General features: G+C 39.8%; 2 protein-coding genes across 2 annotated transcripts in view; one reads left to right on the top strand and one right to left on the bottom strand.

The window, feature by feature from the left end:
• Nucleotides 1-1,187, top strand: part of LOC108798066 (stromal membrane-associated protein 1-like) — a gene marked incomplete at its 5' end in the record, with an annotated part of 80,345 nt that extends 79,158 nt beyond the window's left edge. The window contains one exon of the mRNA XM_018569775.1: nucleotides 79-1,187. Within this exon, the coding sequence (XP_018425277.1) occupies nucleotides 79-216 (138 nt within the window). The remainder of the gene's footprint in view (nucleotides 1-78) is intronic.
• A 154-nt stretch (nucleotides 1,188-1,341) lies between these two features.
• Nucleotides 1,342-25,257, bottom strand: part of B3GAT2 (beta-1,3-glucuronyltransferase 2) — a 126,763-nt gene continuing 102,847 nt past the window's right edge. The window contains exons 3-4 of the mRNA XM_018569780.1: nucleotides 2,575-2,723; nucleotides 1,342-1,658 (exon numbers count right to left, since the gene is read on the bottom strand). Of these exons, the coding sequence (XP_018425282.1) occupies nucleotides 1,572-1,658; nucleotides 2,575-2,723 (236 nt within the window). The 3' untranslated portion in view covers nucleotides 1,342-1,571. The remainder of the gene's footprint in view (nucleotides 1,659-2,574; nucleotides 2,724-25,257) is intronic.

Raw genomic sequence — 25,257 nt, 5'->3', positions numbered from 1 at the left:
CAGCCATGCACTAGAAATCCTCACAGCTGCTGGTTGTGCTTGTGTTTAACTGCAACATTCTATTCTTGTGCTTCACAGATGAATCAGCAGATGAGTGCAATGAATCTGAATGGAGCAAGCAATATGATGGGATTTGGTCAGCCAGCAAACACTGTCGGAGCAGGATGGTCAGGGAACGCTGCTGGTCAGACTCTAAGTACACAACTGTGGAAATAAGGACGGCCTTCATCAAGAGGATCCATTTGACATTCCTTGCTTTAAATGCACACCGATACCCTTTGTTTCAATTTTGTATATATATATATATATTAAGCTCTCTCTTCCAGATGTTCATAAAAAGGCTTGTCAGGTCTGATAGTAGTGGGAAAAGGTACATTTACATATCAACAATTTTCCATGATTTGTACCTGTTTATAAACCTACGTGTTTTAACATGTGGTTTTATTGTGCTATGGTTTAAAGGGACTGGATATAATTGGTGTTTTTCCATTTTCTTAATACAATACCCAAAACCCAACTCCAAATTACTCTTTGGTTATTTAAAAAAACAAAAACTAGTCATACTGAGGTATGATTTCTCTGTTTGGTTGTAAATGTATCACCAGACACCCCTACTTGTGTATCTTTTTTGGATGTTCATTTATCATTAGCTGTGATGTACTTCAAGTGTACTGAACAAGTACCACCATACATGAAAGCAACATAAGTCTGGATGGTGTATATTTGGGGTTCAGATAATGGAACTGACGGAAGTGTGTTTCCATCAGTGCTAAAGAATAATGTTATCCTGTGTATAAGCTTCACTTATCATGGACTTCTTTCTGTCTACCGTGAAGTAAACACAGGTCCCTCGCTAGAACGTACATCCAGATTTATGCCAGTGATCGTGTTTACATTTTAAGGTGCCTCGTATTATTGAAATGTTTTCTCCCATGTATTAATCTATGATCCTACAGATTGTTTGTTTGTATTTAATGCAGCCCCTCAGGCTATATAGTTTATTACCTAGTACTGACAAGGCAAATGGTTAATCTGTGTGCTGTACTTTTGTAAGTGGAATGTTCTATATAATAACCTTTTACTTTCATCATGTAGGGCCAAATCAACACACTTCCAAATTATCCTGCTGCTGGTTTGTCTAATAGCATTCAGATGATGGGATGGCACATGCAGTCAATGTACAAAAACATACAAGCTGTTAAATATCAAACGTAGCACTGGTGGGGCATGTTTAATGCTGGTTTCAGGCATAATTGAGTGGTCTTTGGACTATGGATTATATGTCCAGTTATGCCTTGAAGCCATAGTGCAGCTCATATGTTCTCCATAGTTCTGCAGTAGAAGTGCATGGTGCTGTCTCAGCACCTGGAGTCTGGGGCCCAGTAGTTTCTCTGGTTAAATGTGCAGTGTTTGTAGTTCTCTGTATTCCAGTGACTTGAAGCTTTGGCTGAAGGCCAACTCATGATCAATATGGGTGAAGGAATGGCAGCTCCTTTATCATCTTTTGAGGTCCACATCTAAGGATCCATATGGTGTCCACTTTTCAGGATTCCATGTGATGACATTGACTATCATACCTCAATTTTCATTGTATCCTGAGGATGTTTGGGCTCATTAGCTAGATTTACCTTTTCTGTTCGTGTATGCCACACTAGAACCTGAAAGAAAAGTTTCACAAACCAGTTACTATTTTCGTAATATGCTGCTTTTGCAAAAAAAAAAAGGCGTGTGGCCCAATCTGTTTGACTAGATCTTTTAGAAATGATATACAACCTATTCTGTAAATGGGGGAATGTAAGGAATCATAACTACAATACGGGGTTTGTAAGGGTGTATTTTACGACAAGCATATTCTTCTCCCCTGTCCAAAAGTTCAGGGTTCTTATTACAGCACATTTGGAATGTTGAAATTACAATGCTATTGTCATTTTTTGATTTTATTTTGCACACCGAGTTACCTGCCTTATTTTAACTTTGTGTTAATGAGCAATTTTCCCTCTACTGGCAATAGTCTAATTTGAAGCCCATGGAATATAGTGGTTTAAAATATGGGGATTGCCAGAGGTAAAATTGGTTAGTAACAATAAAAAAATCCCCCATGTAGTTTACATGCTTTAGATCAAATAAAAGGTTTTGTTTTTGGTTTTAGCTGGTCATCACAATTACTTTTATTTACTTTTCCTTTAATCTGTTTCTTTTGGCTGTGATTTTATTTGCTGTTGTCTCCTGCCTTTATTAGGGTCAAGACTTGCAAATTTGCAATGCAAAATACTGGCAAGTTAGAACAACATTGGATTTTATTTTTATGGCATTTTTGTCTTCAGTTAATTAACCTGCAGTACAGATGCACTGATAAAACTGATGCTTCTTTTGAAGTTAATGAGGTTGTAACAGACATCTGTACGGAGGCCAGAAATAATAGAACTTTTCCAGAGAAAAAACTTGATTTAACTCTGAACTTGTGTATTATCCCTATGTCAACTATCGAGATATGGACTGAATGTAGTGTTGCATAAACTATGATGAACAAGGTATCTGTGGAAAAATAAAAATATGTCACATTGAAGGTTTTACCTTTGTGCAGTTGTCGGCTTTTGGCTCAAGTTCTTCCACCTTGGTAATCTGCTTTAAAAAATCAGATTCTTGCATTCCTGGCTGAGAACCTCGTCGCTTGAATACTGCTTTGGGGCTTGAAAGAATCACGTGAAGGTTGACGGCAAATCCTGGAACAGAGCCAAAATAAGAATAAGGAGATATTTTTATGGTTTGTTTTATTAAAAAAAAGTGTCACCTAAAGAAGCGATAGTGTGAAAATCCATTATAGGCAATGTCACCAAGGGACATACATGTTATTTTTAGGCAAAAAAAACAACAGAAAATTGTTCAGCGCTCTCAAAATTAGAAAGGGTGGTGTGGACAGTATGAGGTGAATGAATTGGTTACTGTGCAGCTCCAAAGAAAACAGACAGAGTACCTGTGCAGAAAAACTACAAGCAATACAAACCACAAGAGATCATTCACAGTGAATGCGCTCTCGTTGTTTGTATTGCATGTTATTTCAGGCACCTTTTGAGATACCTGGGTAAATATAAATAATGGTAAGCATCGTCTCCAGCTGGGAACAGTTGTCAGAAATAATATTCCTTTAACAGCAAGAATCTTAGCTATATTGTGATGTATAATCAGAGATGTTAAAAGCAGTAAAATAAAACCGGTGGTAAACTTGTATTTTTATTTTATACACATTTCAAAGGTATGTATATTGAAAACTATTTTCTATCTCATTCACTGAGGATTTAGAGACAATTAAGTTGTACTACTGCCTACAGGATGATTTGGGCAAGCAAAAACAGTGACCAGCCTAATATAACCCCTCCCACTTCCAGCATGCCTCAGTTTTTTGCATTTGTCTTAGAAGGATGGATGTATTTTCTCTACTGATGAAATGTAATCATTTTTACTAGCCGTTTTTTTTTCAAGATTTTTTTTTTTTATTCAATCTAGACTTTATCTTCTCTGCTGAACACACATGGATGTAAAGGGGAAGACTGCTGGGCACTCCTGGATGTAATTCACTTAAATTTAATTTAAGTTCAATTAAATTCATACATTTGCAGCCTGTAAATATTTGTAAATGATGGAGACCTCTGGTTGTAGCAGGCCCGGCATTGCAACCCTTATGTTAGTCTGTCAAACATAAGGGTAACAGACTAAACTCATGACAAGGGATCCAGCTTCACTCCACACTAATCCTGTATTTGTGGAGTGAATAGAGTTCATGCTGATAGCCCTACACTACTGCATAGCTGGGTTAATGGATATCTCCCATCTTATGTGCCGTACTGGTCTCCAAGTAGCATTTACTGCACATGCCCTTTAAAGATCAACATCCCTTTAGAGATGCCTTGGACACATTTATCAAGGATGTCACTGGGGATAAGAGTACTTCTCTACCCCAGCAGTAGAAGCCTAGGGCTTAGGCTGGGAAAAATCATCCCTTCAGCCTGTAGGGCAAAACCCAAGCCAGGAGCCCAGTTTCACTGCAAGCCCTTGGCCCCCAAATACCCCAAACCTATGGATAAGTCCACCTTGACATCAAGGGCCCTTCCGCTTTCAAAATTGGGGGGGACGTCTGGACAGATAGAATCTGATACCTGGGTAAGGCAGGTGGTTTAAACACTACCCCATCTCGCGTTATGCCCTCCAATCTTCCAGTACTCAGTTTAGCTGACCTCCATGTAGCCCTTGCGAGTCTTCTGGTGTGAGGCTTTATAACCCCAGCTCTTGTATCAAAATGGTTTCAGGGATTCTATTCCAACCTTTATACAATCCCAAAGCCACAGGGGGGCATCCACCCCAGCTTGGATCTCAAAGCCCTGCATTTGTACATTTGATCCCAAAAGTTCTGTATGTAATGTTTACATTAGGTCTGTATGGAATGTCTACATTTGATCTGTCATAGCCTCACTACATCAGGGAGACTTTCTGGCTGTGGGAGAAGACATAAAATAAAATATACTTGCATGTCCCGATTTCTTCAGCACATCAGCAATTCCTTTGTTTTTTGGTGGGTCCTTAGCACTTCTAGTAATGGGCCCTATCATTCTGTCTGTTATCCACACCCCCTGTATTCACCAAGGTTGTAGCTTGCCTTATTACACTCCTAGTGCATCCCCATTGTGGGGTTCCTGAATGACCTCCTGTTGAGAGAAGTTGGTTCTGATCAACAACTCTGAAAATGTTTGTTAGATCCTGGACCTTCAGAAGTCTGCATTGCAAGCAAGTCATTGCTTGGAATAGCTGGGCCTGATCCTGGATACAGCTCAAGCCAGAGTTTTCCATCCAACAGTAAAAATATAAAGTCAAGGTTGTCTTGTGTACTGATGGCTCAGGAATCCAATTCTAGATTTGGGGAAATCCTTCCTTCCGATATCTTCAAAGATCATTACAACGGATGCCAACCTAACAGACTGGGGAGGGGTCCTAGGCACCTTGTTAATGCAAGTGACTTAAATGCACAAGGAATGCTGACTACAGACTCTAGCAATTTGGTTGTCCCTACAGCATTGGAAATCTCAACTAGAAGGGCTTCCTGCAAGGTCTTGCCGCAGCAAGGGAAGTAGAGAGGATTCTGTCCTTGGCAGAACTTCAATTTCTAAACTTGTCCGCTGTTCAAATTCCTGGTGTTGACACTTGGCAGCCAGACTTTCTCACCTGGCAGTGCGTTGACCATGGGGATTGCTCTCTACAACTACAAAAAACATGTTCCAGAACCTGTCACAGGTAGCGAATGCTGGGTGTTCATAAACAAACTAAACATGATTGTCTCCACATGCAGTGATCCTCCGCAGAAACAGTGGATGCCCTGCTGGTTCAGTTGGATCAGCACGACCTGGTCTATGCCTTACCCACCACTAAAACTCCTTCGTTGTCTGCTCCACAGAATTGAGATGGAGGGCATTCCAGTGTTACTCTGGTCCAAACTGGGCTAGGTGGATGTGGTACTCTGACCCGATCAGACAGTCCATGGTTTCTTACAGATCCTCTGGGCCTCTGGTCCCAAGCACCAGTTTGTTATCCTGCATGACAGTTGTTATGTTTAACAGCATTGCATTGAAGCAAAGGTCTTGAGGGGCAGGGACCTTTCTGACTTGGTGGTAGATTTGAAACGATAGGAAGTCCACTCCCCAGAACAAGGAACGCATACTTCACTTGGTGCAAGGAAATACATTTATATCTCAGAAAATACTTTGTGGGATGAATCCTGAATTTTTTAACATTGAGGCTTGAATCAACAGTTCGACCAAAGTATGATCAAGGGTCAGATTTCAGCGCTCAACAGTCCTATTTTAAAGACTGCTAACCTATTGATTTGATTAAAACTTTTGTAAAGGCTGTTTGTCATGTAGCTCACCCTGCGTGCCCATTTGTGGCTTCCTTGGAATTAAATCTGGTTCTCTCTACTCTTCAGAAATCACCCTCTGTGAAACGTGTGTTTGTACTGGTGGCTTTGTCCTGTAGTGATCCTTTTCTGGCCTTACACAAGGACAAGGCGGTATTGAAACTTAAAACTGCCTTCCTTTCCAAGATTGTTTTAGCCTTGCACTTCAACCAAGACATTGTGCTTCCATCCTGTTTGGATGTTGTTAGTGCTCTGAGTCCACCTTGCAGCTTCTGTTCCCGTTAGAAAGTCTGACTCCCTCTTGGTCATCCCTTTTGGTCCCCACTAAGGTTAACCAGCTTCTCGCCCCACTATTTCTAGGTGGTTCATACACATCATTGTTTAATCTTATGGTCTTCAGGATCAGGTTTCCTGTAAAGGCACACTACTTGACTACATTATAGCAGATGGGTGTTCAGGACTTGTCTGATGCCAGCTTTGGGCTTAAGGTCCTTCAGACAACTCTTTTTGCTGCTGGCAGTCCCCAGTTGTTTTTCTGTCAGGCTTGTTGACAGTTTGCTTTGTTGCGCACCACTCAGACTGCTTTTGGACATCCCAATTGTCTCTGAAACCTGTGTCCCTCAATGAATGAGAAAGGAAATGGAATTATTGTACTTGCTGGAAAATCCCCTGTGTTTTTGGCCTTGCTTTTGGCAATGTTTGTTATAAAACTGAGCCATGGTGTTTGAAAACAGTTAACTCAGGTTGGTCACTCCTTGTTTTTTTTGGTAGTGTACACATTCTTTTATATGCAACAGTATAACTGAGTTCCTCCATGAACTTTCAAGAAAAGCTTTTTTAAGGGAGTACAAAATCAGTACATGATCTCCGATCTGTTCCCTGTGTCCTTCAATGAACGGAGAGAAAAGGATTTTACGGTGAGTACCAAAATCCTATTTTTGTTTTCTTTTGGATAGGGTAGTGAAAGGTTAAAACCCCCATTAATTCATTTTTTTTTTCCCCATGTGCATCCCATTAGAGAGGTTTGCCTTAATTTCTCAGAAATGAAACCGGAAGTTAAAGGAAGTCTATAATAAGTGAGGGGAATTCCCCTATTTCTCACAAACAGGTGTCTACATTGGAGTTTTACCCTCACCTCTTGCTCTGGTGCCAGCTTTATTATTATTATTTTGTATCCATTTAGTTTTTATTTTCCTCATTTTATGTCTGTGACAATGATAGGGAATTCTCCATAAGGGATAGCAACCTGACAGGGGTACTAACTCATACCCATGCTATACATACACTTTACTGTTTTAGGGGGGGTTAATTATTTGGGAGAAATGCTGTCAGCAAGTTTAACTAGAATAGTGGTCAGAAACAGCCAGATGCATTAGAAATAGCAACAGTATCTCAACTGAGAGACCCCTGGGATAAATACCAGTCTATTCATAGACAAAATAATTAATATGGAGGATTATGTGCCAACTGCTGTGACTTCGAAGGATACTAGGAGTGAATTAAAGAGTTTAGTGAACTTTAAAGAACATATGATACTGCAGGACAAGAACAATTACAAAGGTCACCAACATATGATACTGCAGGACAAGAACAATTACAAAGGTCACCAACATATGATACTGCAGGACAAGAACAATTACAAAGGTCACCAACATATGATACTGCAGGACAAGAACAATTACAAAGGTCACCAAACTATAATCATCTTTGAATCCCGTGTCCCTCAATGAACGAGAAAAAAGAAAATTAGATTCTTGCATGCTGACACGGTCACCAAACTCTGATGACCTTATATGCATAGTATATTAATCTTAAGGATGAAGTTGAAAGTCAGTCCCCCTCTTTCCTGGCCTCTTTTCTGCTATCATCTCAACAATGCAAATATACTCTAGATTATTACATGTCCTAATCAAGCTGTGTCTTGGAAAACAGCAAAGGGGCTAAACTAAAACTCCATAGCAAGATGAGACTTGTAGATCATTACAAGGAAGTTATTATAAAGTCAATATCAACACAATGACCAACAATTTTGAAATGTTCATTTGTGACAGGTTTGCTTCAGAAAAACAAAATGTACATTTTGTTTATGAAGCATTAGCCATTTTCTCTTTGCTATGTGTAGTGTTTTTTTCTTTTGCAAAGCACAACAAATTAATTGTATTGTACTCCCTCTTTTAGTCTCCCTGCCCTGTAATCTTATTGATCAGCTCAGGCTGATTGATAACCATACATTTTCTGTATTATTTATCCTCTTTGAGCTGCATCCTCTAATTATTTGGTTCTTAACTGGTGGGTCATGACCCAAAAGTGGGTGTATGCCAGTGTTTTTGAGGGCCCTTCACACTAGTACAGTGCGTTAATCGCATAGTACTGTGTGGTTAACGCACTGTACCACGTAATTGCACATACTGTGCATTCTGGTGTGGGAGGTGTTGCGTTGCCATTCATTTAAATAGTACTCCAAACGCACCTCCCTCCCACAGTTCGTATACCCGCACCGGAACGCACGTTACCCATTGCAGTGCGCCTTAGGTCGTGACTTACACAGGTTGAGAATCACCGCTCTAATTGATTTTAATCTTTGCCATTGTTTAACAAGGATACATTTTGCTTTGTCTGGCTAGACCTACATCCTACAAGACTATGTAAAAGAGGCCGTAAAGGCACAAGAGGTGTAAAAATGTGAATGTCGGATTGGAAATTACTTTTAATCTGCCTTGGAATATTAAATCAAAATGGGAGAGTGCTGAAAATACACTGCAGGGTGTGTAGCTTAGTGAAGGAGAAAAGGATGCACACTTCCAGAGCTCTGCACTGCAAGGGTGGAAAACCTGCATTTAATTGCTCACAAGTTACTTCTAGCTCATGACAGAAAGAGAAGGACAGTGGGTTCATCCAGATTGTCCCAAACCCCAGACATGGAGGCAGTAATTTTCCAGTTCAAGAAGACACAGCAGAAAATGCAGCTGCATCAGAAGCAAATGAGATCTAACTTGGGCCAGTAACAATCCTCTGAATTGGACACGGGATTTGGGTCACGTTGTTTATTTCTGTTGTTCTATGGTTATTAGTTTGACAGTTTGTTTTTTTAATCTGTTTAAAATTTTCACCATGTCCCATTCCACTCGCTGCTCCACTTTGGTCGGCCACAAAGAATACACTGATTCCTAATCGGGCCACAACTGTGCGCCCATTCCTCTATTTGGTGCTAACTGGTGACAAGCTTACCTATGCCCTTAGGGCCTTCTCTTCCATCTCTAGAATATGGAAAATCCACAATACCCTGCACCAGTGACACCCATCATCAAACACCCTAATTTCACACCTAATCACAATTACAAAATCTTTAAAACCTGAACATTTCAACAGGTTCCATGAGAATAGGTATACCACCTTTATGGGCTGGCAGATCCTAAGCCCTCTGAACTTGGAATCGGAGAATCAAGTACTGGGCAACAGGGGAAGCATCAGATTTCCCATTTATTCCCGGCAGTAAAGCATTTACTCACCCACCCAAGCCTCTTAAAAAAAATTTGCTCTCAGCAGGGCCCCCTGAGTTGAACACTTTCCACATCCTATCGACTAATTTTTATCAAACCATAGTCTACCCTCGAACTTTTTAGAAAAAAAAAGGGAGATTTACAAACTTCCTTCTCCCAGACACAGGTAAACCACACACACCATACGCCCCTCTATATGTAACGGATATCTAGTAACAAACTAAACTCTTGACAAGGTGGTACATAACACCAATGGTACTATTTTTCACCTGAATCCCAGTTGCTTGCAGTAAGTGCTGAATATGGTTATGGTCGCAGGTCATCCAAGTAAATCTACAGCTAACTGACATTACAACCAATTCAAAAAGCTCAGCATTATGAGAGTAGAAATGAATGTATCTGTTCTTATTTCACCACTCTTTATTTGCTCTCTGAAACATGAAATTAACAAAATCTGGCATCGTTATTACATACATACAGTTTAATGTGTGATATGTGTGCATTGAGCTGGTGCTATTTTAACATGACAGACTTTATTTTATCTATACCTGTAATATGTATTTTGGGGTGTTATTTTTAACACTTTTACAGTGTATTTTGGTAGCAGAAGGGGTGGGGGAGCAGATGCTCTGCAGAAGACTGTTTAACTGTTTCTTTAGAACTGATTGTTCTAAAGAAAATCTTTGTCTCCTGCATACTAATTTTAAATTTAGGAGAGAAGAATCAATAATGAAATGGCAATATCAGTTTTTCTGAGCAAAATAAATATTTGAAATGTTAGGTTGATTTTATATCTGCAGCTGTCGATAATCAGACAGTGGAGGGAGGGCAAGCAATGCTCCTGACCACCCAAAATCTGTTTTGATATTAAATTTGTGGCATGGAACAATCCAATGGTAATTTAATTGATAATTGTTAACCCCCCCATTAATGGGTGTCTAGAGACAATTTTTTTGGCAGCTGAAATTTGTTGCTAACTTTTATAGATGTAAAAAAAAAATCATGCAAATTTGTACAAGGACATAAACTTGTGTAGATATTACCACTTCTGTGCTGAATAGGTAAAATAACATCTGAGTAGCTAGAGTAATGTCTAACATGTTATTATACTGCTACCTTAAAACAAGTCTAATTTTGTTAAATAGGTGTTACTGAGTTTTGTGAATTGACTACCTTAACAAAGCAACTATCCTTTGTGTGATATCAATAAAATAACTCAAAAAAGCTTTGTGAATGAACTCCATTAACCTCGGTTGCAATCCTGCGGGAATCCCAATATGGCTTACCAGTCCAATCTTAGGTCCAGTTACTGAAAATCCTTAGTGCACCTCCTTAATGCAGGCAAAGCCTGCATTCCCTGTACTTGGAAACAGACCTCCTCACCTAAACTCTGCCACTGGTTCACCAGAGTAAATATCATCATGTATCTGGAAGACCTAACAGCCTCACTTAGAGATTTTTTTTTTAAAGAAAAACATGGTTCCACTGGATACAGTTCACACTCTCTTCTGGATAAACTTCAGCTCTCTTGTGATGCCACAGACCTCTCTAAAAGGCATAATAAACCTTTCTTACCATTAAAACTGAGACTACACTAAAGTGGCTAGCCTAGCTGTCCAACCTCCATCCCTCCTTCTCTTCCTGGTGGTTCACCCTTCTAGTCTACCCTGCTCTAACACTGTGCCACAATGTTATTCACTTGGTTAAGTGGTTAATGTTTGAACATTTCATGTTGGTGCAATAATTTCAATTATATACTATATTTCAATATGTGGAAAAGTTTCAGACTGCACAAACGCACTTGATAACTATCTTTTTATGTTAATATGCTATGTCTATGGTGGAAAATAAAGCATTAAAAAAAATCCTTCGTTTCCTTTTAACCAGCATCATTTAGCACAGTAGTATATGTAAAGCTGTCTAAGGTTTTAGCATTTGTGTCGGTGTAAAGGCACAGGATCTATAAAATTTTTCCTTGCTAAAGAGACAGATGGCAAAGGGCTAGTCACCACTATTCCCTGTCGTCTCCCTGCAGCTCATCTTTTACCCATTACTGATTTGCAAAGCCTTGTTGTGCTCTGTGTCTATGGAGGTGGCCATCTTGGTAGATGAGTAGGGCTATGCTTCCTTATGTTAGAGCTGCCCCCCTGCTGACTGGTGATCTGATAATGGATGGGGGAGGTTTAAGAAGCAGCAGCAAATAGATAGATATCACAGATCCACAGAATAAATGAAGCAGAAACAGGGAGACCTTGTACTCCAGGTCCTGAGATTCAGATTTGTCTCAGGTTGTATACTACCTTTTCATGTAGGCTTCGTGTTTTTTTTTTCTTATTCTCAATTTTTTTTAGATTTTGGTTTCAAAGCAGGCCTCAACATTATGCTTCACCCAATGTGAACACCTACCTTTTACTGCAAGGTTAGAGGATGTGCATAATTAGATAGAGGACTCTGAAACCTTGGAGTTTCAAATAAAGGAGCCTTCTCAATGTAAGGAGTTACAGTACATTTGCATTAGACTTCTTGACTACACTAAATGTGGAATTTACCATAGCAATTGTGAGTGTTTGAACTTGCATATGGTCGCATGGGATATATTTGCACCAGAATTATGTTGCTAGTGTAATGTTCATAAATGAGGTTAAATAGACTCTAGTAAAGAAGACTCGTAACTCCAGGCAAAAAGCTTAACTGTCGCTTCTTGAAGAAGTGGTCATGGGGACTTCTTAAGTAGTGATTGTTTTGTTAGGTGATGCTACAGTTTCAGAAAGCCACAGGACAAGCGCAGATGTAAACAGTTGCAAACTTTTGCAAAACAGGCGCAATCAGGAAAATAGTGCGAGCTCTGGTCAAAACGGGCGCACACATCAAAAGGAGCGGCTAAACAGATTTGCACATACAAAAAATTATCCAAGAAGCTAAAACAGTCGCAATTGCTTTAATAAATTCCCCTCAATGTATATGTATGAACAAGATTGTGAAATGTTCATCCATACTTTAACGAATGACAGGTCCTGACTGAAATCAGTGTTGTAATCGATCTATTGTTCCTGAAAAAACATCAAGTAAGCTGCCAATACAGCACGACCTTGATCTAGCTTAATCTACACTGTATGTTAGATACTGCTCGCATGTGATGACCCTTCTCTTCAATACAATGTTGACTGTTCATAATATTCAAGTGGCTTTAGAATGAAGTATCATTCAACAATACTGTATGTAAAGCTGTGTGTCGATGAATAGAAATGAATCTGTTTGTAATCTATTTTTAACTGCTCACGATTGTGTTCTCACTATCCATGAAAAAAGGGCCTCCTCCAAATATATGCGTTTCCATTTCATGGTATTGTCCTACAGAACTGTAGAAAAGTACTTGTCACAAAAGTGACAACATTTAGGCTTATATTCCTGTATTCCTGTATTCATAAACTGTAAGCCTAAGAAAATAAGTTTTATGTTGTGCACATGTAACAGCTTTTAATAAATTATTGCACTGCATGGCATATAAACATGTGATGTGGAAATTTTACTAGGATGTAGTTTTAGTATATTGTCATTATGTCTCTCAGTGTCAGGGTTTGCTGCGTCACGCCCAATTGGAGCGTGACCCGGTTTAAATCCCCACTAAGAGTAAACCATTGGAGTAGATATCTTATGCGTGGCGGAGAAGTGTCTTCTTGGCGAATGTATGGACGCCGGCTAGGGCCCCGTGCAATGCATGGATTTATTGGCTTGTGTGGATGCATTTGTTTTGAACGCAGTATATGAAAGGAACGTGCGTTTGTTGTCTCTAGTGCGCCTGATCAACCGCTGGAGATAATGACGTTGTCCCTGTAAATAAGCACGCATGAGAATCATAGTAACGTTATTGGGCATGGATCACTGAGCAATGCTGGATAAGGTTCTCTCCAGTGGTAATTGGAGGTGATATGTAGTGAGGAAGTGATGTTGGTTGTTGACATCACTTCCTGGTTTGCTGGTTGTTGACATCACTTCCTGTCTGACATCACTTCCTGTTGGGCAGCTATAAAAATAAATACCTGTACTGGCTCTCTAAGAATGGAGCTAGCAAGCAAGCAACACCTGTCTCCTGTGTCCTAACTCTACATGGCTCTAAAGGGGTACTTCCAGTCCTTGCACAAAAGAGCGTAATACAACTGTGCTTTTAAGCACGGGGGAAATTCTTTGTGTTTGACATACTTTGCCGCACTTTAGGGCCGCATGGATTTGTGCGTTTAACCAAGCGAATTTCCATAACACATGTTTGCATGTGAAATATCCCTGAATACATATGTGCATTGAAATGGTAACATAAACAGGGCAGGAATACCTAAATTAAACCATGGCTTATATAGGGAGCTTTTCAATACTGTTCAAGGTTAAACATGTAAAGTGTTTCGGGAGCAAATTATAGCAAAGTTGCTATCTGACTGCCAGCTGGGATTGTGGTTCAGGTGAGAAGAACTCTATTTTTTCTAGCTCCCTGGACAAAAAGCAGTTAACCCCACTGCACGCGTTAAGATTGTATTCTTCGTTAAAGCTTGCTTCCCAGAATGCTGCTGGATCTTCCAAAGTTCCATTTGAGATACTGATTTTCTGAAAGCCACAGGCATGCCCCTCCCCAACCCTACATGGCAATGTGCGGCTAGGTCAGGGTGCTGTAGCAGCCCTCTGATGGCAGGCTGGCATAGTACACATATTGCAGTGTCAGATATCTGCTGTTGGCATACAGTAAGATTGATAGTGGATATCAATTTGTACAAGGAGTAGATATACAGCAAATGTGCAAGCACCATTTTTTAGCAGCATTTGAGTTCTAGTAAACCCTAAGGTAAACTTAATGAAGATGAAATATAAGCACACATTTGTGTAGTGTTTCTGATTAAAAATATGAAGCATTGTAATGGATTTGGAAAAGGAAGTTGCTTACATTTGTGAGCTACATGATCACAGGATAGCATCTATGCTAATGCAGACAGGAAGACAGGTCACTGTCATGCATGTGGTAAAAATATGGCCTATGAAATGCACTGAAGAAGCATCTGATGCCTAGGAGCTGGTCATTTCAGCCTTTTGGGCTTCGTGCCAGAGACAGTTGGCAATCCCAGCACTATTGCCAGCAGTGGGCCCCCAACTGCCTTATTAAAACGGGGTGTATCATTGCTATCCCAGCATCATTTTAAAAAGGTGGCCAGAACTACACTCATGTCATTCTGACCATTTCCTTTGAGCCCAGCTTGTCCGACAACTCCAGGACTTTTAGATGTCGTTACATGAGTGCCGCTCAATCCAAACAGAATGCCCTCTACATTTTATTTATTTTATTTTTGCTTAAAAAGAACGTGGGTGGTTGATTGGAGATAGCAGGAGAAAAATGTTACACATGACCTTTTTTCCATAATAGCGTACATATTTGACAAAATTCCCTGAGAGTAAAGCTAACCATTGACAGGCAGAGAAAGGCAGGCGGGTAGACATCTACCTATGATGTGTAGCTGTGGGACCCATCTTCGTTAGTCCTGACACTTGCCCAATGGCCTGAAGCAGTCCACCAAGTTAACACCTTCCTTTTTCTTTTTCTTATTGAAGAATAAAAAGGATTAGCCAAGGTGCAAGGGGATTTTTAAACAAACTGCAAAATCTTCATATGCAATAATCAGCATTTCAAGTGTTTGGTAGCTCTCATGGACCCAAAAACCTGATCCTTGCCCCAGTGTCAATATCACCCATGAGACTGGGGCAAGATCAGGTTGTGCTCTTTACAACTTATGTATATCCTTGTGTCTTCTCTATTGAAATGCAACTAAGATCATACGCAAGTACTAATGTGTACAATTGCTTTCTTTTTATGGTAAAATGTCATCATATTAAGAGCTTTTTAGTAGACACAATACACTATGGCCTTGATTCTTATAAAAATAAGTTATCACTTAAAATGTTATTTCCTGGCATTAGAAATAAAATTCAATTTGCAAAGCATATTTTTAATGTTGGTGTTGCAATCTTTAAATATTTACCTGCCATGAGTTTTATCTTGTGAAATGTCTCCTGTGTAACATTAGCACTCCATTGGCTAAACTTTTTACCCCCCAAAAAATAATTTTAGCTGATAATGACGCTTATTTTTTCATTGCAACTGGAATGAGTCTACAGAGTTTAATTCAGAATGAGACTGTACGCTGTAGTGTAAAGGCGCATGGAAGCTTAAATGTCAATGGAGTTTTTAAAGGAAGGATACATTCAGTATGCAACAGAATAAGTCCGCTTTGGAAAGTGATGGGGAATTGTTTGGGTTTTTTTTAAATATATTTTTGTAAACTGTAGTTTGTCTTTAAGATTATTTTGCAATTTTTTTATTTTTTTTTTACCAATTCGCCAGAGACAGGGAAAGAAGGTACGCAGGTTCAACATAAACCTCTCGTATGCCTATATCATGTTCCTAGGGTATATCTAACTCATTGCACTAAAGGAAACTCATTTACTTTTAGTATTAAATACAGTATGCTGACTTTCCACATGGACAATATTGTGTATTACAACTACTGAAAACAAGTTGAAGCCATTTAAATTAATGAATAAAGTAAACATGTTTGACTTCTGTAATGGATGAAAGCACCATTTGTATATACAGTTTAAATTTTTGGTCTAGTAATGTTTTCACATTTGCAGAACACATTTGGAACTAGAGACTTGATATACAGTGCCAACAGCAGGTAACACTTCATCCTATTTTAGCCAATGTCTTATTCTGACATTCATATGAATGAGTCACTCCCTGGATTTGTTGTTAGTCTTGAATTCATCTGATGAACATCTGAATTATATCCCACCACCACTCAATATAGTCCCCTCAATGGTTTGCCTTCTAGATGTTCATTGTCAGATGTCCCACAGTTCATCATTCATTACATTTGTATTGTCACTGACACCTGGACCTCATCCACTATATTCTTGTGTAAGCCTCTGAAAGAAAGTGAGGTTAGCTATGTTCATTGCATTATATTCTGTATAGTCAAAATGTGTTTCTTTAATGGACTGTAAAAACTTGAATCCATTTCTTTTAAAGTGAACTTGCCAGTCATTTAAAAGTTCTACTTAAGAATAGTTGCCACAAAATGCTCTCTATTACCTTTGTTTAGCAGAAAACCTTCCACTGTGTGCTTCTCTGAGTCTAGTTTTCCGCTGTTACTAGAGGCCTGACCTCTGTGATTTTTTAGGGCTAAGCGCAAGAAACTGCCTTAGCCAGTGTAAGTGCTCCAGTAACCAATAATGGTGCATTCATTGGACTGGGGAATTGTTATTGGTGGTTCTTCTTCCTGATGTCAAAGAAGCCATGCTCCTAATAAACAAACACATTTCAGAAAGTTTTCTTTGTAACAAAGGTAATGAGCACAGCAGGCTTATCAGTTTACCATTTCCAAAAGATATAGGCAACACCAATCCTTATACAGTAATCCACTTTTTCTATACAGTTCTGCTATACATGCTGTCCAAGCATTATTTTTTGTCAAGAGCAACCAGCACTGTAAACTTACGTATTGTAATAAATTGTATGCAAGGCTTAAATATGCTCCAAACCTGTGTGCAGGTCTGAAGTCATCAGCATGTGAGTGTTTATTTGTCACCTACAGTAACACTTTACACTGATTCCTGTGTGGCTCGCACCTTGCTTTGCAGCTCTGAAGGCTCTGCTTGCATACCATCTGGTCCTTCTCGGGGTGTTTTATTCTTTCCCTGTGTCTGCATGGGAGTCTTTCAGGTAATCCTGTCTTCTACCACAAACCAAATCATACTGGTAGGTTAACTGACTTCCACCCAAATTGCCCTTAGTCTTTTAAAGAGTATAGTAAGGACATTAACGTATGACCACCCTGAGCAGGAACTGATTCAAATGCATCTATGAACCCTGTAAGGTGCCCTGCGTAATGTCAGCAAAAATCAAGTTGTGTCCACAACCTACATCATAAACCTTAGAACAAAGGCTTTTTGCTTGGGCTGATATCCCAACAGGCAAGAGAATATACCTTTTAGTTTATCTGAATATGCAGCACATGTGCTCAGTTTGTTAGACAGCAGGTATGGCATAAAGTGCTTAACTGTGCTGGATGGAGGGAAAATCTTAGGGATCAGATAAAGAATTTTATGAGAACATTAGTAGCTAGAATATTTCAGCGGTCTGAAGCCTTTTTCAACAGGGCTTATGACAGAGACAGGACACACCACTTGCATGCACCATCCTGTTAGCACTCATTGACATTTTTGTATCCGTATGTTGCGAAACTTAAAGGGAAAAGTAATTCATTACAATGGAAATCCAGATGAAATACAATATTGTTTATTTGCGCTAAATATTATATGTACCTGTTTTCCTTATCGAGAATACACACACTTTGTCATCTCTGGCCTGCTTTCAAATGTTGTGTCCCTTTGAATTTAGTAACAGCTGGTATGTAATACTGCTCATATGTATCACTATAAAGCTGTGTTCACACAGACACTGAAAGGAAACCTCTGAGTGTTCTTTTTAAACTGACACCAGGCATATTCACAGTCACTGTTGGCTCTGCAACGATGCATGTATGTTAAATTGCTCAGTAAACACCTACACATTCTCTTTGCATTATTTTGAACTGAACATTTCATACCATTGCTTTGAACTAGTGAAGGCTACACTAGGTAAGGTTGACCTGTACAATGCATACCATTGCTTTAAATTAGTAGGCTACACTAGTTACGGTTGACCTGAACATTGCATACCATTGCTTTGAACTAGTGTAGGCTACGCTAGGTAAGGGTGACCTGAACATTGCATACCATTGCTCTGAACTAGTGTAGGCTGCACTAGGTAAGGTTGACCTGAACATTGCATACTATTGCTTGGAACTAGTGTAGGCTACATTAGTTACGGTTAACCTGAACATTGCATACCATTGCTTTGAACTAGTGTAGGCTAGTGAACTAGTGTAGTGTTGAACTAGGTAAGAAGCACCGTACATGAATAGAATGTTTTGGAACCTGCAGCCGATAAGAGAAGAATAGTCACGTTATTGGTGTGCGACATTACACATGACCAATGCATTTGTAGGGATTGGGACTAACCCTGGAGATGGAACAAATAACAATGAATAAATATAGCAGCTGGCACTACTGAGCACTCCTTCTCAAAAATATTACTTGCGTGACCCTTTGGCTTCAACACTTGAAGTCACGTAGTCAAAACAATTATGCAGACAAGTAATTCTGAACTTCCTAATCTACCTATGTGTTCTAGGTCAGTGATTCAGAAAATAGTAAAGCCAGAAGGCAAGCATAACAGCCAGGCACTTAGAATTTTCAGCAGAATGTCAGCAATGGCAGCAACCATATTTCATGATAGATATGTATTAAGGTTTTTTTTTAGTAAACAGAATGGTAGGATTAGTGACCTTTAAGATCACAAAATGGCCATGTAATCTCTCATAAATAGACCTTGAAAAGAAACTATAGTACTGTAGCGCTCACCCCCGAAGGAGCCGCTGAATAACCGGATATTTCTATCCCCCTACACCAATGTACCGCCCAAAGCGTGGATCCACAGCACACCAACACACCTTTGAACAGTTTTATAGCAGATTTACTAACAAATCAGAGATGAACAACTATGATACAATAGTAATGACAGAAATCCCCAACAATAATGTGTATCAACAGGCTGAGGCACTCTGCGACCCACTAACTGCAGCCATCTGCTGTCAGTACTGAGGTATGTGATGCCAATTGTCTCTAAATGCTTTCCCCTGAATGGGGTGTATGTCCCTTTAAGGTCTCCCTTTAACAATGTCCGAACCTCCCTATACTACTGGCCAGTAGTGCTGTCCTAAGCTAGCCGGCGTTGGGGCCCTTACTGTAGTGCAGGTATGAACAGCAAACAGGTTGTCAACGTGGCCAAAGGCCTCTCACCAATCCTCAGGTCAGTTGGAAAGATATGAAGACTGCTGGCAGGAACTGGGCGTCCTCTCTCTCTCTCTCTCTCTCTTCAGTTCAGGCGACAGAGGGAAGTCATCTGGTTCCCCGACAAAAGGTCCTCACCCATCCAGGATGTTTGCAGTCCTCTCAATTGGCTCCGTCTGGCTCCCTCTCTCTCTGCTGGGCTAGCTGGGTCACTCCGGCGGCTGGTTCAGCCATGCGACTAGGCGCTCGAACACAGTCTCTCTGGTTCAGCAGATGAACATCCGTCCTTCAGAGCGCTGCTGTACAGATTCTGTGTGTCCCAATCTGTCAGTGGGAATCACACAGCTCTGCTGCATGGAGTCCTAATTCACACAGTGCCATACACAGGCATGTCTCCTCCAGATCCCCCAGTCAGACTGGGCACGCTCAGTCACTGCAGTACATAGCCCTCCTCCTTCCTCTCGCACAGCATCCTGGGAGTGGTAGTTCACAAGAACAAGAGTTCACAAGATTAGCAATCCCCAGTGTCAGCTCTGCACTGCAATCCCCACAAATCTCTGCTTCAGATCACACACAGGGACAAGTTAACTCCTTACAGTTAGGAACAAGAATCGCTGTGATAGCACATATATGTATATTATATAGGGGCTACAGTACTATTAATACTAACATACTAATAGTAATACTACTATTAGTAAGCACATTTGGTCTTTATATACATTGACTTTGAATTGTAAGCTACCAGCTCATTATTTTCAAAGATTTGAGCACAGATCTCCAGTTTTAAAATAATTTATTTTTTACACTATTGCAAAAGTGCAGCAACATTTAAAATGAAAATACACCAAGAACTATTTTAATCTGGTCTAGCCATCACAATCCCTAGAAGATTCTACGTATCTGTGTAAAACGATACTCGCCCAATAATCTGTTTTAGTTTACATAAGCCTGTTTGATTAATGGCCCAACAAAATGCTTGAACTTCAATTTCAAGGTCCATAGGACATCTAAAGTAAGAAAAGAAAAAGAAAATCTATAATGAATGGACCTAGCAAGGACTCTTCCAAAGAGAGAAACAAAATGAGCAAGTGTGGTACAAAACTCTGTGGACATGGAGCTGTGAAAAGCTTTTCCTTGCTTGTAGAGGTTCAGTGTGAATTGTAGAAAGGTGTTAATATAGTAAGAAATCGAAAACGCTATTAGGTGCTCATATAGGTATGTTCATGTTTGAACTGTTTAAGATTCTTTTTAGGCTGTTGCAGTACTTTTTCTGTCCTCACTTTAGCTGATCTTAAATTCAATCTCACAAAAGCTTTAGCAATATATTGTTCTCTAAAGATCCCATAACAGGATAATGAAACAGCACTGCAACCCTTCAAAATAGAGCCTGTTTTCTGGATGTATTTATCTGGCCAAAACATTTTCCAATCTTTCCTATTCTATACGGTCAATGCTGCAGAGGTGACCACACCTAGCCATCATTGCCATTTCACTTTTTGAACAATGTCATTGATGTTTCAAATTGGATGACAACTTTCATTGTGATGCATTCATTTGCAATAAATCTTGTTTTAAAATATAATTAATTTCCAATATATCTTGTTTTAAAATATATACTATAGTTTTAGGTGCTTTGATATGTATTTAGTCAAAACATATTTTTTTTTAAAGAAAGGGAAAGGAATACAACCCGTGCCAGTTTTTCACTGTGGTTTGTACCCCACTCAAGATATTTCTTATTACTTTCTGTCAGGACAGACCAAAGGGATGGGAAATCTCTTCAGTAGGGACTGATTGTCATTAATGTCTGTGTCTTCCTGTCCCAGGAAGAACAGCTCCCCATTTTTGTCCTGGTGCTCCCAAGTCTATCGAAAACCAAAACAAAAAAAGTTTTTTTTTATAGAGTTGCTCTTTACATGTTCTAGGCAAGAGATGGAAAGGTATGTATTAGGGATATACCGATACTAGCATTGGTATCGGGGCCGATACAGGGCATTTTCAGGAGTACTTGTACTCCTGAAAATGCCCTGTTACTAGAAGCCGATACTTGCCCTTTAAATTTTTAAACAAGTGTTCGGTTGCCTGAGGTCCCCGTGCTTGCTGGGAACCTCGCTGTAGTTGTCTTTGACAGTGCCGGTTCGGCCCCACTTCTCCTTCCCGGTGCCCGCAGAGGCAGGCACAGCACTGGACAGTCCCACACCGGGGTACAGCCCTGCAGCCTGGCAAAAGCCCAGCACCAACCCACAGATCCCTGAAGAACCCAGCATCCACCCGCAGAGGCCGGCAACTGCCCGGAGAGCCCAGCACTCTCATGCAGCCCCGGTGAGACCCAAATGCTACTTTTGTTCCCCATGGTCCCTGTGTGTGTTGTAAAGTAGCTACAGCTCCATGCTCACTCCCATCATGGACTATGATCTCACTTTTAGTTTCCTAATTTGTATTGAAATTGTAGTCTATCACATGATCCAGCTTGGAGTGGTGACTACTTTACAACACACACAGACCATGAGGAACAAAAGTAGCCATCCTCAGAAGTAATAGTTAAGGTGCTTGAATGTATTTTTAAGATTTAACTCCTGAGTTCAGTGTCACTTTAAAGGGAACCTGTCAGGACAGAAAAGTGGGAGCGCCATTGTTGACTTGTTTTTTTATTTTATTTTATTTTTTACCATTTATAGCCATATCCTTTCTTCCCTACATAATGAAATGCACAGACAATACAGGCGGCCTTAAATGACTATACATACCTTCCCAGAACATGAGACGCTTACAAAAACCAATCCTTCAACTTTTCTATCTGAAATCACTATTTACAAATCAGAGTGGTTTAGGTTTCAGGGATCCTGGGGCTTCTCAGAGTAATTGCCCTGCTTTAGTGCAATGTACATATTTTCATAGACTGTAAAGGTTTACTTCAGATCTAACTGAAGGTGAAATTGAATTTGTGTAAATTGGTGGTAAAAGCCAACCCAGGCAAAAGGATCCCTCTATGGTAGACATGTGCGATTCGTTTCGTTCCGAATCGAAATTCGGACGAATTTTCAGAAATTCGGATAATTCCGAATTCCGAATTACAGACATAACGAATGCAAACTAATCCGAATTTCCATTTCAGAAATTAGGTAGCGTTAGTACGAACGTTCGTTTCGTTTTCTGTTCTTATTCGTTTCTTATTCGTTTCGTTCGTTGGAGCAAAGTGACAGAGAAGGAGAAAAATATTTTCTCCCCCTCAAATGTCACTTTTGCTGCAAACGAATAAGAAACGAATAAGAACAGAAAACGAAACGAACGTTCATACTAACGCTACCGAATTTCGTCCGAATACGAATTCCGAATCCGAATTGACTTTCACACCCAAATCCTGAAAAACGAAATAACACAAATCCGAATTTAAAACGAAATGAAACTAAACAAATTTTTTGGCAGTGCACATGTCTACTCTATGGCATTTAAAATGCATATATTTTTGTTAAACATTAGATGACATATCATTAGGCTGCACTTACTGCAGCTTACTAGCACATTTTATATCCCAAAATGTTTTCTGTTATATTAAAGTGCGCCAGTAATGAGATAAATGTACCCGTCATTGTTGACATCCTTGTGCCAATTTCAGTTACCTAGCGGTTGTGCTGACCCTCTCTGGCTTCAGTACTTTCTCAATCACAAGTGAGCAGATTAGGCAAGTTGGAGAAATATTTTCGACATGCTTGTTCTCGGTTAGTGGCTCAAACTACTAAAACCAGAGACTCAACATGACAGCCAGTCAACTGAAAAGGTCAGGAATGGCAGCTTACATGTTTTTATCAAGACAGTTTCCCTTACATTTCCTTTAAAATGCTTTTACATTTGCATTCATAGTAACTGAGTACACAAGATCTTAACCAGTCATTCCTGGTGGGGGTAAATGCCAGTTAGGTCAGGGTTTCTATCTTGTTTCTTTTTGACACAAACAATCTTATGTACTACGTGTGTTAGTTGTCACATTGAGTTGGTTGTGTTCTGCACTCTTGAGCAAGTGCTATCTTCTGTATAATCAGCACTGTCCATTATTCCAGTGTGTCTGAGTGTTCAGAGACTTTACAACATGCTGCAAGTCTGCTTCATTGCTGCCAATATTCATTGCTCAGAATCACTGCATTTTAAATTGTTGGCCTATGTGTGATTTAGCAGCTTATCCTGTGCCATGTTAAGTAAAACAAAATGTTGTATGCTCTGCTTTCTTCTTAGGGATACACACAATGAGCTCCATAAAATAGCTTGTTGTACTTCCAGATTCTCACTGGAGATAGAAGTGGCAAGACAGTGACACAGGTGTTATCAGTAATGAGCCACCAAAAAAATATTCTTCAGCCAGTGGTGGTCCTGTCATAGAATGCCAAACATTAATTGAGGAAAGGGACAAACCCTGACAAATACTATAGTAATGTACAGATATATGTCAGCTGAGTTTTGTTGCTGACATCACTATCAATTCTTCAGGTTTTAGACACCCATGGACTATTCAGTTGATTTCCAAAACCATCTCATTCATGAAAGGTGCTATCACAATGGGCTATGGTAAAATGGAAAGGGCACTAGAAAAGAGCATGAGATGGAAATATGGAAGCTGCCACTGCTAAATTGTAGGAGGTATGTTCTCCAGGGCTCTCATACCTCTCCTGAAACATGCATAAAGTTATAAATGTTTTGGGCACACTTGAGCTGCATAGGTCCAGCTCATGCACTCACTAAGTAAAGTGAAACACAGATGAGGATGGCACAGCTGAAGCTTGCACCTAAAAATAGTCATCCATGGTGCAAGCCATATTTCTGCTTTGACAGGTTCCCTTTAAGCTCCAGCTGTTCCTTCTGAAGTATTAGAATATGTCTATACTTCTGTCCATCATGCTCATTAGGCATGACAGTTATGTGGTATTAAGTGTCACAATATAGATTATCTATACATTGTTTTGCTGCCACAAGAGATAAAAATACAGTATGTTTGTTTATGTGCACAAACCTAATGTTTAGACCACTCTCAACTGTAAACTTTAACAGCATTTCAATTAAGCAAAGAGCTATCTGATTAAGGATTCTGAAAATGGAGCCATTATAGCTACCCAATTAATCTGCACAATTACAACTCTGTCATGAGATTGAAGCAGCAAGCTAACAGTCCAACTACTAATGGAGACAATATGTGGCCACCATCCTTGTACACAAATGTTGGTGAATGTATCAAATGGTCACTAGTGATGTGGTGCAAACCCAGCTGTGGCAGGGGCATTCCTCGCCCCTTTGTGATGCGTAGCTGAGGTACATATGCCCCTGCTACCATTATCAGCCACAGTTTTGTGTGGGCTTGGGTGAACGCCAGCAAACTGGATTTGCACCAAGCCCCCGCACAACCCTGGAGGTCACTGCCACATTAAAAATGCCTACCTCTGAATTGCAGATTTCATTTCCATATCTTATCAACTGTTTATGGGCAGCAATAAATCACAGAATGTATCTGGTAAATACTCATGGGTCATGGGTAACATACCTCCCAGCTTTTTGATATGATAAAGAGGAACACCTTTTAGCGCAATGCATTTGGGCAATGAGCATACCCCAGCCATGCCCCCAGTTATGAGGACCATTAAGAATTATATGCCAAAAATGATTTGTTAAACCCAGAATTTTTTTTTTCATTTATTTCTTCCTATGTACTGGATTTTGGGAATAGGAAACAAAGTAATTCGGTTTAGTGCTGAATAACAATTCTGGTAGTTAAATAGAACATTTTCAAAGTCATCAGACCAAATAGAGGGACAACTGAGGAGGAAAGAGAGACAGATGGACTTGGTACCAAATGAGGGACAGTTGGGAGGTATAGGGAATGAAATATTGGAGACCTTCATGTTTGTCACTCATTAACACATAAGTGAAGGGTGTGAATAG

This window comes from Nanorana parkeri, unplaced genomic scaffold (genome assembly GCF_000935625.1).
Source record: "Nanorana parkeri isolate BGI_ZX_2015 unplaced genomic scaffold, ASM93562v1 scaffold1394, whole genome shotgun sequence".
Classification (NCBI taxonomy): Eukaryota; Metazoa; Chordata; class Amphibia; order Anura; family Dicroglossidae; genus Nanorana; species Nanorana parkeri.
This window is presented reverse-complemented; position numbering and strand designations above follow the sequence as displayed.